This window comes from Papaver somniferum, chromosome 8 (assembly GCF_003573695.1).
Source record: "Papaver somniferum cultivar HN1 chromosome 8, ASM357369v1, whole genome shotgun sequence".
Classification (NCBI taxonomy): domain Eukaryota; kingdom Viridiplantae; phylum Streptophyta; class Magnoliopsida; order Ranunculales; family Papaveraceae; genus Papaver; species Papaver somniferum.
Window position 1 is genome coordinate 76,780,571 of NC_039365.1, and position 18,348 is coordinate 76,798,918.

Sequence of the window (18,348 nt, forward strand, 5' to 3'; positions counted from 1 at the left end):
CCATTGGTTGATAAATCAACCCAGCTTCCCCTTGAACAATAAGGCTCCCGTAGGTCACATGAGTAAGCAGCAGGTAGTGATAATTACCAGCTGAATTCAAGACTGCCTTCATAAACTGTTTGCAAGTATTGTGACCCACATTCCACAGGCTTGTAGAGTACAACTTGAACTTCCACTTCAAATAGTCCCAAAACAGCCAATACCCATTCAGAGCTTGAACAACCAAGGGTAAAACCTTAGTCCCCACTTTTCTTACTAAAATATCTATCCAGAAATAATCCTCCTTCCACATTTCAAGCATTTGATGAGACAACTCATGAACATTCTTAATCTCACACATTAGCATCCACAAATATCGAAAATGAAACCCCATGAACAAGACCTGAGTTCTCGTGCTCCTTATAAGAAATTTGGCCCAACAATAATATGTTGTTGCTTGATATGATAAAATCCCCTTTAACTGTGCACATACAGGAAGAACTAGAGCTCCCACTTGCAGATCGACTAACACCGGATAAAATATAAAGAAAGTATCGAAGGGCACACATATTAAATTCGCTAAACAAGGTGGAAGAACATATAATAATGCACAGTAATGAACTTCAATCCCCACAAGTAACCCACACTTCAGTTCCATAAGAGAAAATGCTTCCCCCCGTTTCCCAGGGCCTTGATCAAACAGTCTGAGTTGCATGCACTCATAACCACAAAAGCGTTGATAAGCATTCTGAATCCCACCACTTCGCATCTTCATTCGATGCCCAAACTTAGAATCTAGAGCAGCAAAATAAGAAACCCCTAGGAGAAGGATGGTCTCTTTCCCACGATCAAACAGACTGCAGACAGAATCGAGAAGAGCGAAGTTATATACATCCACAATGAAGTTGTAACCTACCTTTCCCATGTTTATCTGCAAGAGATGATCAACTCCAACATTCCAGAAATTCCAAGCTGCACTCTCAGGAAATTTACTAGATTCTTCAAGTAGCTTAGTAAAAACCCAAGTGAAAACAACACCACTTGTTATTCTCCACCAACCAGATGGAACCAATCGGAATTTCCACCTCAAGTATCCTTCCAACAGCCACAAATGTGTAACACTCTCTAGACCTGTAGAATTCAATTTGTATTTCCATCTTAAGAAATCCATTAACTTGGACACAATTGGAGCATGCGGAAGAATGAGCACAAGTTGGATCATCAGCATCCTCCCATAGCCTCTCTTTGTTTGATATTGCATACACAGCTGAGACGACCATGGATGAATAGCTGTCGATGTGATCCGTAAAATTGAAAGGGACGAGAAGCCCATCCATTCAGTTGCTGGCTTAAAAACCTCTTGAAGATTTCGGAAAAAATCAACACCCCAAGACTCAAACCGACAACCCGAAAGCACCTCAGGCAACACATACTTCAGCTGGACATTAACATGCTCAATATCAAACATGAACATCCACAGAGACATATAAGTACTCGTTGTTAAACTATTTTCTTGTAAAAGTTGTGCAAACAACTTACTACTATCATCATTGTTACCAGATTTAACAAACATCAGTAGAAGTGAAGCACAAAACGAAGAATCTGATTCGAACTCATGCATATTAATTAGCCTATGAACAAATTTTTAATTGTGGTATGTCTTTAAAAGTGAGCTATCGAACCCCTTGTCACGGTCAAAGAGGGAGCAAGTATAGACAAAGTAAATGTATAAGCAAATTCCACCATGATAAGTTGTACAAGCAAGAACATTTGAGCCAGACTCAGGGAGAACAAAACCAACTTCATAGTTATCCACAGAATATGAAAGTCCCTGAATTAGTTCAAACCCCTTCCCACGATCAAATACTATAGCAGCATACTTGAAACAACGGCTATAAGACAACCTAGTATGCAGTGTGTGGTTGAGAAAAAATTTTGTGCTCCAAACACACATATCCATTGAAAGTGTTTTTACAAACATCTTACCTTGATGAAGTTGTAAGAGAAAATCATATATATCACTGCTCAAACTCCCAGTTTCGCTCTTAGACATTTTAACGAGCAGGTTACTATCATTTCGAATTTCAGTATTATTAGCAAACACATGAATGATCGAATCTAGAAACCCATAATCTGAATTAAACCCAGAGCTAAGAATCAATATTCGAAAATACTTACCACGATCAAATATGCTACGAGAATCATCAAGTTTGAAGTGGATACAAGCCATACCTAGAAATTTGCTGTAGAGAAAAAGTAACTTGGTCAAACAGTGAACATTTGCATAGGCCTCAGAAAAAATTTGGACGCCATTTATCACAATTAGTTCAGTCAGGCCATTGTTTCTTGGCTGCTGTACTTCCAAATTTGGAATTCACTTAACCTATTTCCTTCGAAAACATCATATTTCGCCACTTTATCAAACGGAAAACTCTGATCAACAGACAAATCATTCTTTCCATCAAGGAAAATTGAAGGAATCAACCCTGAATTGAGAGAATCCTCTTCTTCGCCGATAGCTGAAGGAATTGAGTTAACCACAGTTGAAACTTCTTCAAAGAAAAAAGTGGGAATCAATTCTGAAAATTCATCAACAGATGATGCAGCGACTTTCACTCTGCAAGGAGGCTGATGAGCTGAAGAAGTATACCTAATAAACATAATTGATGTCAACTTCTTCAATGTCTTGTTCATCAATTTTGACCACTTCCGAATGGATTTCTCTCGATCTGGAGATATACTCTTTTCCATGTAAAACCGATACCACCATCGACAAGTGTCTAAATCCTCCGTTGCTAGTCGTTCCAACTTCACTATGGGTACCAATTTCCCATTCATATATGCCCATTTTTCCTCCTGTAAATTCATCTCATCAACCATGATTTCTCAGGAAAAAACGGCTCTGATACCAATTGTCATGTACCTAAGTACAATGACAGGATTGGAATGATAAATTGAGGATAAACCTCTCTTGATTCGTGAGAATCAAGCCTCTGAGTTCAAAGAACACAGCCTAAGAAGAACACAATTCTAATTTGATTAATAATTTGCTTAATGTTTCAATTACACAGACTTGAGAATAAATACTCACTCACTCTCTCAATATCTGACGTCCACGGACTATCCAAGTGGGCTAATCTAAACCACCCATTACAACTGACTAAATACTACCAACTACCTACACAGATATGATATGGGCACTCCCCTCCAATACAGGGTACATGACAGAGCGGGAATATTCCGAAGGCTCACACTCCACGGTTTACGATTCCTACTGTTAACATAGTCACCGAAAGACTTGTTAAAATTCTCAGGCGTATACCACTCCCTTTCCTCAGGATTGGGAACATAAAGAGTCATCATTGTCTCTCCTTTGCTCCGAAGATAACACTCCCTCAGTGCACGAAGATAATTCCCATGAAGTTGGGAAATAGAGCGACAGTGTGTGTTCTTCGAAGAACCCTCTCGACCAGCCAGCACATCATAATAAAAAGAATCCCCATACTTGTACAAAGGCAACATAAGACCCGCTTCAAAGGCCCCCACCGTGGTCAACAGATGAAATTCATCAAAATTATATGTCGATATCATCTCATAAGTAATATCATCATCAGCAGCGTAAAAACGAACATCGAATAGCTGAAGACCATGTTTTTCCTTGAAAACCTCCAGATCAATATGTTGGAAGGTCACTTTCTTCTCCCCAACAACGACGCTACGTATTTCCTGAGAAATATCTTCCTCATCCACGGGATCAGGCGCAGAACCCTTCGAAGGGTTTCTCTCGGAAGCTTTCCTCTTAGGATGAACCTTAGATACATCAGTCTTTGAAACCACTTCTTTCGAAGACCTCCCCTTGGGTTGAGACACTGGAGGGGGAGGTAGAGGATGTTGATGAGACGCTGAAGGAGGCGCCACTAACCGAAGAGGTAGGACATCCAGCGTTCTCTTAGGATCATCACGCGGATTAACTAAGGGACGAGAAATAATATACCAGGAGCCAGGAGCCTCTTTTGGCCAGTCCCCCTTCTGCGTATTCCCTCTATGCGACTCACCCCTCTTAGAAGATAAGTGCCTCTGACCAGAAGAAGACGAAACCCTATGAACGCGGGAATCACCTTGGGAAGATTTAGACGAACCTCCACCAGGCGGAGAAACATCAGGATCCCTACGCGGAGGAGATCTACGCGGACTAGGCGGTGGAGTTTGATAAGAAACCCGCGGACGGTCAACAATGTCTGCGTAGTACACAAACAAGTTTCAGATTTCCGAGAAGACAAAACAGAAATCAAAAAACCCAATTTCATCCAGTTCTTCATAATGATGAACCAGATGGAAAATAAGAACAAACCCTAAATAAAAGGGGAAATAACAAATAGGGGAAAGCATATACGAAGGAAGAAATCATTACTGTTTGTAATAACGAACAGGGGAAATCATACACACACTTATATATATGTTCTTCATCACAAATTCATATAGCAACAGTTCATCAAAAGATAATCAAGACACAGTAAAACCACCTACCTATAAACAAAAAATTAAGCAGAAAGCCTCAATGAACAATAGCAGCAGCAGAAAACCTCGACGAACAACATTAGCAACAGAAGCAGAAAACTTTGAGGAGCAACAGTAGCAACAGCAACAGTTAATAACAAGGATACAAAAGCAGAGAACAAAGAATGAAAATTCCGAGGAAAGAGAAGGAATGAAATTTATGATTAGATAATTTTCACATTCCTTCTCATATATATATGCAAAGAGAGTAATACGTTCTTCCACTACCCAAGAAGAAGTTATTACAAATAGTGGGGAACGTGCCCTAAAATCTAGGAAAATAGTAAAGAGAAGATGAAGAGAGTAACACGTTTTTTCTTCCCACTTCGACTAACCGCCCAGTAGGAGGAAAAGGGGCAAATTGTAGGTACACATTTCATCTTCCGCCACGTGCCCACAAAGACACGCGTGGAGGACATGCGGCTAAGGGCATCAAGATATGATATCACGCGTGGAAAGCCAAGAGTCACTTTATCCTATCCCTAGAAAGATCTAAGATCTACGGCTGGGGATAGTCAGACTGGCGCAGACAAGACAGGGGAAGAGGACAGCTGTCTACCGCGGACAGACATCTCAACTACCCGCATTAAATACCCTCAAACAGCATACATGTCAGTCAGACTGTATTGGAAGCGCAGATAATACTGCGTATCCAGACAGAACACGCAGATGCAGCCGAGAACACGAAGACTTCTGCGTGAGTGGCACAAAACACAAGAGGATAAGGTTATAATGGGCTTCAGAAGTGGACCCCACGTAACCTCCCTATAAATACCCCTCTCTCCCAAGTGGAGAGGGGGGCCGAAAAAACATTGAGAAGAGAATAGGAGAGAGACAAAGAGATAGAGAAAGTGTAAGTGAAGTTCCTCCTGCTACGCAGGCTTATATTGGTCTCAAAGTCATTCGACTATTTCTATAACCTTCATGCATATAATGAAAAACCCAAACCCGTAGACAGAGATCTGAGTGATGAATCATATAAGTTAATTGTTTCATCTATATTCATGCATTTATACTTTATATATTCAATTCGATACTTATGGTATATCATGTTCGTACATTTTATATTTCATCCACTATTTATCTTATTGTATGAGCCAAGAAAAATGATTGTAGTTGATGAGACGAGGAAGAGTATTAGAACTCTGAGTCAAGGATTCGACATAACCTATCCATTCCCCTCAGGCACAGCTTATTTACTGTATTGTCATGAGTCTGCGTGCATTATTTGTGAATACTCAGATGACACCAAATCTTTGTGTTCACACTACCTCAGCATTTTACAAAAAATTTCCAATTGAAAAGAACATAATCGGTAGAAACATTACAAAAAATAGCAAAAAAACACCATAAAACAGTCATGGGTTAAGGGTATGAATGACCTTTTGTCTAGACCTCAATTTCCCACCAAAAGTAATTTTATTTCCTTCCTTACAAATAATCCAACAAATGAAGTTCAACGTTTTATTGTTTTTTTTTTCCTTCAAAGCATGTTTTATGTTATTTGTGTAGGAAATAATCTAACCAACCCAGTTCTGGACTATAAGTTGACGCTTATCCGATTGTTTATAGCTTAGCACCTCAATCCTAAGCAGGCCGGTTATTTTATCTTATAAAAAAGAAAATTAAAACATTTTTCGACCAATTTTCTTTTACGTGTAATCCACTAGCCCGTTGTATAAGTAAAGCGTAGCTGGGGTATATACATGCTGGCATTAATTCCTCTTAGTTTTAATCTCGTCCTCTAATTGGAATACAAAAGTAATCAGACAGGAATTAAGGACGGTGTAGCTTGACATTAACTAATGGAGTCTAAAGCTCTTTTTTCATGAATCTTGTTTCCTTTCTTAGTACTTAAACCGTGAGGATTGAATTGGTTAGGGTAATAGGTAAACAACTTAATGGAGATGATGATTAGTTCAGAAAGACCAAGTTTTTATATAAGAAAAGGTATAACAAAAGAAAGATAAAAGAGAATAAGAAGAAGAGAAATGGAGAAACCGTGTTTGCTTTTCCTTAAAAACAGCATCACTATGAGTATTAACTTTTTCCTTTTCCAATTTCCCTTTATCTTTTCTTTTCTCATCAATCACATGTTCAATTAATAATTGTGTTGCAGACAGTGGAGCTTCAAGTCAGGATGTGCTGCACAGGTTGTGAAAGGGTTGTCAGAAAATCCATTCTCAAGCTGAGAGGTAATTTCACTAGATTATAGAATGCAATAACTTATCAAAAAGTCTCCATGTACCGAGAAAAAAACTACACAAAAAAACTGCCCTCACAACCCACCATCTGCACGTCTCCTGAAGGATGGGACCCTCAGATAAAAAAATAAAAAATAAAAAACTGTGAGAGACGTTTTTCATCTGATTTGTATTTCTCGGTCTATAACAAAGCGCTAATAACTTATATAATACATAGGTATAGCTCAAACTGACCCTGCAAAATTAAAAATCATTAGAACGCGAATACGTGTGTATATATATATATTAAATTAATAATGTTATAGTATATTAAATACATTAATCACGTAAATACATGGAATAAACTTCATATTATGGTGTCTGTTAGGTTAACCCGCCTGTAGAAAAATTAACTATATTATATTATCCGTAACTCACTAGATTACCGGATTAATGAAATAGGGTATAGATTTCTACATGTGTAGTGCTGGTGTCTCACACACATTTGTGACCCAAACGCATATGATGCGGACACGACACCAATACTGACGTGTCGGTGTTTCACAGAGTCCAGCGGTGTCCGGATACGTATTGTAAATGGAAAAAAGTAATTATCTTATTAACATGTATCTATACGAGAGTTGGGTTTTCAGGACAATTTGCATATATGAAAAAAAATAAAATAAAAAAATATTGGTATACTAGTTGGAACCAAAACGGAAATACACTTTTTTTGTGAAATTATTATACCATATCGAGTTATTTAACCTCGCGTTTTTAGGGGCCACTCAAAAAGATTTAGGGGCCAACAATAAAACAAAAAAGGTCACCCAAAGGGAAAATGTAGCCAGCCCTTATCTCGCGTAATTCGTAATGGAAAAATTACCCTTATATATTCGGAGGATATGATAACATTTTTATCCTCCGATTGCAATCGGAAGCCAAAATACTACCTAGACTTCCGATTGTAGTCGGTGCAGTATTAGAATGATTTCTGTTTCATTTTTTCCATTTCTTTTTCATTTTTGAGTTGTTAGAGTTATAGAGAAGAAGGTGAAGGAAAAAAGGGAAAACCCATTTTATCACTAAAAAATGGATGGATATGAAGAAGAAGGTGAGAATCATGGCGAAGAACAAAATGTTGAGGGTTCACGACCGTTTAGAGAAGACGATTTGGGGTATATGTTGAATGATCCAAACTTTTGTGGAGAGGAAAACCTAGACGACCCTTTCATGGAAGAAAATGGAGAATCGCCTGATATTGAAGCTAACGATGCATGTAAAACACATGTATTGTGTTAAGAAACTCAAATACTCGATTTGCATGCGTTTGTGTGCTTTTGTAAATAAGAAAAACCGATTATTGCATGCATTGCATGCATTGAATGCCATGAATTACCCATATTCGGTAGATAATTTCTCGAATAAACTTACGAATATAACACACTGAGTACCAAATATGTATATTCGGTAGTTCCAAGATAGTAGTTTACTGCCGAATATGAGAAAAAACCCCAAACTGGTTTTCCAAAAAAATCTACATTCGGTAGTTATGTAGAGTTATTTACCCCCGAATGGCCCCAAAAACGAATTCCTCAAAAAATTTCAAAACTCAGTATTCTTATCCTTTACATTCGGTAATAGTTTAACATTATTTGACTGCCGAATATAACAGTGGCCTCAAAATAAAATTTTCGAAAACTTGAAAATCGGATGTTTATCGATTAAAGTTATCTCCCGGTTATTTATATTCGACAGTTTTACTATATATTTTAGCTTCCGATATATCATTTTTTGCACTCAGTAAACGGTGTACATTCATTTGCATAAATCGGGTGTTTTGGGTAACCGATAGGATTCCGAATATAGTATATTCGGAAGTTTGACTTATTTAATAACCTCCGATTATTGTATAATAATTTGTTGCTTTCATATGCAGGCCGTTGAAGAGTTTGTTGATGATTTCTATTTTAGGCCTGACACTTCCCTGTACTATGCAAACGATTTGGTATACTCATTACTACTTTTTTTTTTCAAAATTTATATGTTAAATGGTTATGCTTATTAGATTTGTTTTGTTTTATGCACGTTTAGACATTTGGAAGTAAGAAGGAGGCAAAGGAATGTCTTATGAACAAGGAAAAAGATAACATGTGCGTGGTAGTTCAAAATAATCATGTTAGTGACACTCTATTTGAAATGATTTGTGAGCGAGGTGGGACGCGAAAGAGTCACGAGGGAAAGAATAGTAAGTACGTACGGAAGGCGAATAGGAAATACCGAAGCAATACCAAGAAGATAGGATGCTCATTTAAGATTTTATTCTATAAGCCCGATGGTATTAAAGGTAAAGAGTATAAAATGTATAAAGTTGATAACGGTTGTCACAACCATGATGATCTGTTGGATTTAATTGGACATGTAATGGTTGCGAAGTTAAAACCACATCAAATGCAGACGGTGAGGTCTATGCGGATCCAAAAAGCGAGTGCGATCTTAAGTAAAATAAAGGCGGACGACCCCGACAACTTGTCTTCTTTGTCTACAATTAAGTCGTCCCTAGCTACGATCAAAAGGACTGAATGGGATGGTAGAACGGTCATGCAACAATTGGAGTGGTTAGGGGAGTTACACGGCTACACCTTGAGAAGGGAAGAAAAGGATGGTATAGTGGTTCGTATTTTCTTGGCACATCCCGAAATGATCCAATTGGCTCAATGCTTTCATCAAATTTTGTTGATAGATGCTACTTATAAGACAAACAAGTATAACATGCCGTTGTTGAACATTGCTTGCCATACTTCGGACAAAAACACGTTTACGATTGCATGGGGTTTAATGGATCATGAGAACAATGTGAGTTTCATTTGGATGTTGGAGACGTTGAGGTCCATTTATAACGGTGATAATTTTCCAAGGGTTATTGTAACGGATAACGATCAAGCCTTAATGCATGCAATAGCGGTAGTGTTTCCGGAAGCCCAAAACTTGCAATGTACGTGGCGCATTCAATGCAATCTCAAAACCAATTGCCATCATCATTTCCAAGCTAAAAGACCAAGGAAGGGTACCAAGAGGTCAAAGGAAGAGAATGAGCGCATTAGTAAATTAACCGTGGAAGAACGTAAGGAAGAGGATAGGTTATTTGAAGAAAAGTGGAAGGAGGATGGAATTATTTGGAAAATGTTCATGAAAGCATGGGACAAAATCGTTTGGTCGATGACCGAGGAAATTTACGAATGTAACTTGAAGAAATTTGAGGATGAATACGGCACGGACTACCCAAAACCGGTTGAGTATTGTAAAAAACAATGGTTAACGATTAAGGAGAGGTTTGTGTTTGCATGGACATATGAATATCGTAACTTCAAGAACGAGGCGACAAGCATTGCGGAGGGGTCTCATGGTCGACTGAAGAAAATACTAATTGGTAGTCAAAATGGAGTTGTGTCGATCCAAGAAGCAATCCATGAATTCGCCAATCGTGATCTCGTAAAGATTAGGAAATGTATGCAATTTAGTGTACACCAATTCCCGATGGAACATATTAAGGAAAAATTGCTTCTAAGGGGAGTTGTTCATAAAGTTTCAAGATGGGCAATAAACAGCATGATGAAACAATTGAAGTTATATAAAACTTATGATGACGAGAATATGGTTTGTGTTTGCAAGGATATGATAGGTATTGGACTCCCGTGTCGTCATAAGTTGGGTAGGTATGTTGAAGTGGTTGACATCAATGATATACATCCATTTTGGAAGCAATTAAATTTCACTTCGAACACCCCGGTAGTTGATGGTCCGTCTTTCTTGGAGTCAGAATTGTGTGCACGAATACCCGAGCGTTACGCTACATCAAACGGCACCAAAAAACAAATATTGATGCATAATTTGGAGGAAGCCCTTCACCCTTGTTTAAGGGAGGTTGATGAACCTATTAAGCAAAAGAACACTGGTAGGCCGAACACCGAAGTGTCGAGGACCATCCAAAGAAAATAGTTGAAGGAGTATTTGTCTAATAAAATAATATTGTCTAGGCACGAGCGTTCGGAAGCCGAATTTGAAGATGAGCCGGAACCTAAGAAAAGAGGTCGTCCAAGAAGTGATCAAAGTAGACCAACCACCCGACAAGTAAGACCAAAGATCTCTACAGATCCTTCTCAAGTAAGTCAACCCAATGTTGTCGAAGAAGTTGTTGAGCAAATGAACGCCTCGCAACAAACCCAACCAATGGAAAATCTTACTATAAAAGAGGACAAAGGTACTCTTCGTTGCCCTAGAGATATTAATGGAAGACCAAATCGATCCACATATACAATATACAAAGAGTATTTGGAACAACTCCCTCCACTTATCATTCCATTTGTTTTGTCGACCGACGAGGTTGATGGGGATGGAAATTGTGGGTTTCACGTTGCTACGGAACAAATGGGTTACTTTAGAGAGGCGGATATCGAAGATGTCACCCAATGCCAATATTTAAGAAATAAGATGATGGTACAACTAGTGAAGGACAAGGATTTTTATATGGAGATGATGAGGCTAGGAGATAGATACGACAAAGAACAAGAGTTCAAAGACTTAGTTGCGCGTGTGAAGTGCCGAAAGGGATTAAAGACAATCGGATCCAAGTATTGGATGACAATGCCTAAATTTGGATATCTCCTAGCGGACGTTTTGAATTGCGTGGTACATTTCTATGTTCCTCCTATGTATGGACTTAGCATGACGTTTGCACCCACAAGAACGGATTGCGACGAGTCGGTTAAAGATAGAAGAATCGTAATGGCATTTGTGAATGAAATGCATTTTATCGGTTTAAGAGTAAAGAAAGATTGTCCGTTACCTCCGTTAAGTAAGTGGCACAATTACTTCCCGATGAACCATTGCAAGGATTGGGTGAAACAATATGAGTCCAACATGGTTGATTGGGATCGCGTTATGGACAACAACTTTCCCGCTGAGTTACTCGAATTGATCCCCTCGGATGATGACGATGTTTGATCGTTTTTTTTTCGAACATGTAATTTGTACAAGTTTTTTGGAAACTTTTTTGTGAAGATATATGATTTAACCGGTCGCAAAAAATACAATGTTGTCTCCCGAATGTAGGAATCGGGCTCTTTAATTTTTCCTAACTATCCGATTATATGCATTTTGAACTCAGAACCCAGGAGAAATTGGAACACTCCTATATTCGGTAGTACATATACATATCTTACTTCTGAATGACGTGCCTTCGAAATTATATTACTTCGTTTTACTTCCGAATATTATAATCGGTTGGTAATTTTTTTTGTAAAGTCCCGAATGTACGATGGCCCAAAAATCAGAATTTGGGAAAAACTGATACTTTTCAAATTTTGAACTTGCAATAATCGGAAGTCAACTTAGTTACCCAAACTTCCGAATATGGGTTGTCTAACCTTCTATATTGGCCCTTGGAACCACCTAGAGCCATGGCATGGTTTGTTTTGAACTTGTAATATTCGGAGGATAATTTTTTTTTTTGTAAAGTCCCGAATGTACGATGGCCCAAAAATCAGAATTTGGGAAAAACTGATACTTTTCAAATTTTGAACTTGCAATAATCGGAAGTCAACTTAGTTACCCAAACTTCCGAATATGGGTTGTCTAACCTTCTATATTGACCCTTGGAACCACCTAGAGCCATGACATGGTTTGTTTTGAACGTGTAATATTCGGAGGATAATTTTTTTTTGTAAAGTCCCGAATGTACGATGGCCCAAAAATCAGAATTTGGGAAAAACTGATACTTTTCAAATTTTGAACTTGCAATAACCGGAAGTCAACTCAGTTACCCAAACTTCCGAATATGGGTTGTCTAACCTTCTATATTGGCCCTTGGAACCACCTAGAGTCATGGCATGGTTTGTTTTGAACTTGTAATACTCGGAGTATAATTGTTTTTTGTAAAGTCCCGAATGTACGATGGCCCAAAAATCAGAATTTGGGAAAAACTGATACTTTCAAATTTTGAACTTGCAATAATCGGAAGTCAACTCAGTTACCCAAACTTCCGAATATGGGTTGTCTAATCTTCTATATTGGCCCTTGTAAAGTCCCGAATGTACAACACAAATCATTGTCATTTATCTGCTCTTCTTTACTTTACGACCGTGACTACCTCCCAGTCCTGCACGACCACGGGTTTGAGCAGCTTCAGTTGGAGCAGCTTCAGTTGGAGCACCTTCAGCGCTTGATGAAGCTCGAGTTCTTTTACCCGTCTTTGATATTGCCACCTTGGGCGGATGCCTCTTCGTGACTTCTCCCCAAACTGCGCATCATAATCTTCGTTATCCATATTATCAACTAGGTCTCTAGCCTCTTTGATCTTCTCAGCTGGCATGGGATCTCCGCTCTTCAGGCATGTAGTTAACATTTTGGAAACACGCTTGAACCTATTCACTTGTTTTTTATACGTAATGACATAACATCAAACGGTAATTACCTAAGATTTATAGGAATAATATAAAATGAACAAAAATATAAGAACACGCGCCAGTCTATCATAACCAGCTGGTTTGTCTTTGATGATACAATTATAACTTGAACCCGCCGCAGTAGTGTTGGATTTGATTTCACGGATAACCAAAGGATGTGATACGTTGTTATACCAACTCATATAGTCTGGAGAATTTTCATCACCTCGGGTGGTTCGTATACCAGTGTCAATAATGAAGTCATTCCTCTTATCCCAGTTATCAAGAACAGTAGGTGGGCCTGTGTGAACAATCGTGAGATTGTCACCACTAGAAGAGCACAACTCCAACTCCAATTTGTAGTAATCCCCCATTTCCTCCACTGGTTGATGTTGTATATACCCGTGTTGTCGCATCACCCTAGAGGGGTTATACATCACATATCCTGTGGGGTGCTACAATGGTCCAAAATAAAGGGACAAGTCCGACCGAACATTTATATGCCCACTGGCTCGATCTTCCTTGTATGGATCAAAGCATACGTCCGAGGCCTTCAGTTGGTCCAAAATCTCCCTCATGCGAATCAACTGCTGCTCTTTTGTCCTAAAACGGTTGTCTTCAAATATATACTTTGTTCCTCTAGGAGTACCTTTGCACCACCCCGGGTTCTCTCCGGCCAACTTCAGGATAGGGAAGTGGTCATAGATCCATGCCTATATACATAAGAAACCAAGTTTTAGTAAATAGATTGTGTATATTCGGTAGTAATTTCCAAACTTTATTTATGATTATATATAATCGGAAATAAAATTAAGTACCTATCCACCGAATAACCAACATTCGGAAATAGATATGGATCATTTCCTAACGAATATGCGTCATTTGGAGTTTAGTAACCTATAGTTTTTCTGGCCTGTATATTCAGTTCTAATATCAAAAGAATAGTTCCGATTATATATAATCGGAAAACAAAATAAGTACCTAGCCACCGAATAACCAACATTCGGAAAAAGAGATGGATCATTTCCTACCGAATATGCGTCATTTGGAGTTCAGTAACCTATAATACTTTGGCCTATATATTCGGCAGTAACTCCCCAAGACTAAACTCCGATTTTAAACAATCGGAAGTAAAACTAAGTAACATGTTCTCGAATATGCATAATTTGGAGTTATGAATATGCATCATATGTATTGTCTACCGAATAACTATAGAGTGAGTTATAGAGTTAAAGTAAAAACCTGCAATAGAGCCACGTTCCCGGCAACTTGGCAGGTTCCTAGCCTCGAAGCTTTCTCAACTATTCCATCAAGAATGCTAGGCATGTCGTGCCCCAATAATAGTCACCGACTTCATGGAGAGGATCCAAAAGTTGTATAAGGTTGGCGTCGATCCGGTTGCCAGAAGTATTGGGGAATATAACACATCCCAATACACAAAGGAGATATGCGGTGGCAGCGTGGTTCACTTGCTCATCAGTTAACGTTCCATTGTTTTCCTTCTCCAAGGTGCCTCGGAACATATTCATCAAAGCTGTAATGTTGATTTGTCTTGTTCTGTAACTTGCATGCCTCCTAAACTGTGCTGTTGTTGTCTCTTCATCCCAACCTAAGCACTTTTTAGTTAGAGCATAAAGTTGTGCCCAACTTAACTGCTTTGTGTAGTTAAACTTCACAGCTGTGCCTTGGTCGGGAAGGTTAAGAATCTGCACAACATAATCCGGGGTAATCGTCATCTCCCCAAACGGCATATGGAAAGTATCGGTCTCAGGATACATTCTCTCCACGAACGCCGATATGGCCACACGATCATGTTCCAACAATGAATTCTCGGCGGCATTAGCTAACCCCGAGTTGGCAACAATTGACTTGAACCTTTCACATTCACCGGATAAAGGACACGCAAGCATTTTTGTTGGTGCGGCGGTAGGTTTGAGTAGACGGACTGCATCTTGATGATCCTATTAAAGTACATAAAAAATCCTTAATATAAATATTACGATATAACACATAGACAATACATTAATAAAAAATAGTAATTTTATTACCTCGGTTTCGTATATTTCTCTGGCCCATGAGTCTTTGTATCCAAATAGCAATTTTCCTCCATCCGCCGGTAGCCCAAGGATTGTGCCTGCTGGAATACCCTTCTTCTTCAAGTGCTGAGGGACAAGATGTGATGCTTTCTTAGCAATATCCTTCTTTACACCATCTTTTCCTTTTTTGGCTTTTTGGGTACCACTTGGTTGTCCTTCTTCTTCTACTCTTGGCGCTGGATCAACTGGTTCAATTTCATGGTGGGGTGTAACTTGTGGAGCAGTTGGTTCTGCACTTTGTTGAGCGGCTTGTTCAACACTTGGTTGCACCCCTTGTTCATTGCCTTGTTGTTCTACGCTTTGTTCAGCACTTGGTTGCACTCCTTGTTGACTGCTTTGTTCTTGTAAGCTTTGTTGAACACTTGAATTATCTTTGGCACTCCTTTCCCTCCTAGCACTAGCTGTCACTTTCTTCCTCCTTTCTCGACTTTTTCCAAACAACAAAGAAAGGAACAATATTTACAAATTATACAATCGGAAGACAAAGTATGGAAATATAACCCGAATGTACACATTCGGACGTATGAAGACACATACTGTTCCCGGATACAAAACAATCGAAAGCTAACTAAACATATTTACAACCGAATATGCATCAATTGGAGTTCAGAAGATCTAAATTTTTCATCCTACACAATCGGAAGACAAAGTACACAACTATAACCCGAATGAACAAATTCGGAAGTAAGAAGACACATATTTTCCCGAATGAAAAACAATCGGAATATAACTAAACATGTTTACAACCGAATATTCATCAACTGGAGTTCAGAAACTCTAAAATTTTATCCTACACAATCGAAGGTATAAAACATTATATTGTCTTCCGAACAAATACTGGCCCCATAATGGGATTTTTCCTATATCAGAAATTTTGAGATTTTTTCAATTTATATATATATATATATATATATATATATATATATATATATATATATATATTCGGTAGTGAGTGTACTTCCGAATACTGTGTGTCTACTTAAATATATTCGGGAGCCAAAAAATTCATTAAACTACCGATTATTACCAGTTTGTATCCAGGAAGATATGGCCAACAATATTCGGCCGATAACCATCAAATATTTCTCCCGAATACTGTCGATGTTCTTGAGAAATGAAGAACACGAATACATTCGGAAGTAAATAAGCATGAATATCGCCCGAATCTGGATAAATAACCGAAAACCCTAGAAATTTTTTTCTCGATTCGTCGAATTAAAGCGAAATAAACCCCAAAAATGATAGATTCTTACCTAATTGGGGCCATTTGAAGTTGACGAAGTGTTTGACTATCGGAATCGCAACCACCGACTACATCGACGGGTACTTCTTCTTCGCGTTCTTCTTCATTTGCAGCAACAATTTCTTTATTTCTTGCTAAAATCCCAATCTTTGGATCGATACCCCGAGCAACGTTTTTGGTTCTAGGTCTGTGCGTTTCATTTCCCTTATCCATTGTTTTATAAATGAATCGACGATGTTTTGATTTTACGATTCGCGACGATGTTTCGGTTGAACACAAGAACGAGGGAAAGTTTTTTTTTCTTCCACAATCGGAAGATAATATGAAACTGGAAGAAGAAGAGTTGAAATGAGTAGAATTTTTTTTGATTTGGTTTTTATACAGTTTTACCAGAAGGGCATTTATGTAACTTCAATATCATATAGGGTACCCCTTAACTAGAGTCTTTGGCTGGGTATAAATTGATGGACCCTAAATCCTTTCGGGTGGCCCCTAAAATCGGGAGGTTATTTAAACATAGTTTCGTGATATACTATTCAGGCATTGATTCAATAGAAGTGGACTTAGAGATGGAGAAGGTGACGGTAATGGGTTACGTGGACCCACACAAAGTACTAAAAGCAGTGAGGAGAAGTGGCAAAAGGGCTGAGTTCTGGGCAGATAAGCCGTTGTATTTTACCACCACCAACAATTACTTCAAAGACATGACAAATGACTACAAAGAGAGCTATAACTACTGGAGACATGGTTATAATGTTGGTGAAAGACATGGAAGTCTTAATGCAACAACCAGAGGTGATGATGAAGTCAGTAATTTCTTCAATGATGATAATGTTAACGCATGTTGTCTCATGTAAGCGGAACCTTGATCTTATATCAAAATGATGTTGTTGTGCATGCAATTAGCAAGTTCTGTTGTTTATCTGGTCAGATTATTATTAGTGATTTGATTAGGAAACAGGTCCGGGCCAGGTTATATCTAGGTCACGGTTAATGCATCTGTTTTCTTTGATAAGTGTGCACCACACATGTACTAATCATGTGGGCATTCTTATATGTGGTTTATAGTTACGCGTTGTAGTGTTGATTTGCATATGTATCTAAAGATCCCATAAGGCTAGTATGTAAGGAGGCAATCCATAACATACCCTATAATTTATGTAACTTAACTAAGATAGCCTTTGAGTACCTCCGGAACACAATGGCATGTCCTATAAATAAAGACCTTTAACCTGCAAGATAAGGATCGGCTCTCTCTTGGTCGTAACTATTTTGATTCCCTTGATCTTTGTTATGAACAAGCAGAGTACACATGCATTGCACGTAAAACACTGAGCTTTAATTTAAATCTATTGGTGTTCTTTATTCTCCCAAATCAAATCTGTACATTATTTCCAATCTGAAAATCTTGAAATCATTAGACCGTCAAAACTCAAACAATCGATTTTAATCTGGTGAAAAAATAGATGAGATCTTCATTTTCATTTTCTTAAGCTTTTAGGTCGATAGAACGGAGAAATAGATAAAGGGGAAAGAAAAAAAAATCAAAACATTGAATTTACTCAGGAATCTATCCCGTGACCTATTTTGGTGGTAACAGACAATCAAACGAAAGTGATTAGTTTCCGATTTCTAAAGGCATCTATCCCGTGACCTATGTTGGTGGTAACAGACAATCCAACGAAAGTGATTAGTTTCCGATTTCTAAAGGCGGGTATTCAATGGCTTCTTCTTTTTCCTACACACGGTAAATCTAAATCGGAGGTCGTTATCAGTGGCGAATCTACAGTGGGGTCACTGGCCCCCCTTGGTTTTTCGAAAAATATGAAACTCTAATTTAGAATAAC

General features: G+C 38.4%; 1 protein-coding gene across 1 annotated transcript in view; it reads left to right on the forward strand.

Moving 5' to 3' along the window:
• LOC113301172 (heavy metal-associated isoprenylated plant protein 30-like) overlaps nucleotides 1-17,543 on the forward strand; it is a 30,583-nt gene extending 13,040 nt beyond the window's left edge. Inside the window, exons 2-3 of the mRNA XM_026549934.1 lie at nucleotides 6,656-6,731; nucleotides 17,021-17,543. Of these exons, the coding sequence (XP_026405719.1) occupies nucleotides 6,656-6,731; nucleotides 17,021-17,358 (414 nt within the window). The 3' untranslated portion in view covers nucleotides 17,359-17,543. The remainder of the gene's footprint in view (nucleotides 1-6,655; nucleotides 6,732-17,020) is intronic.
• The last annotated feature ends 805 nt before the right edge of the window (nucleotides 17,544-18,348 follow it).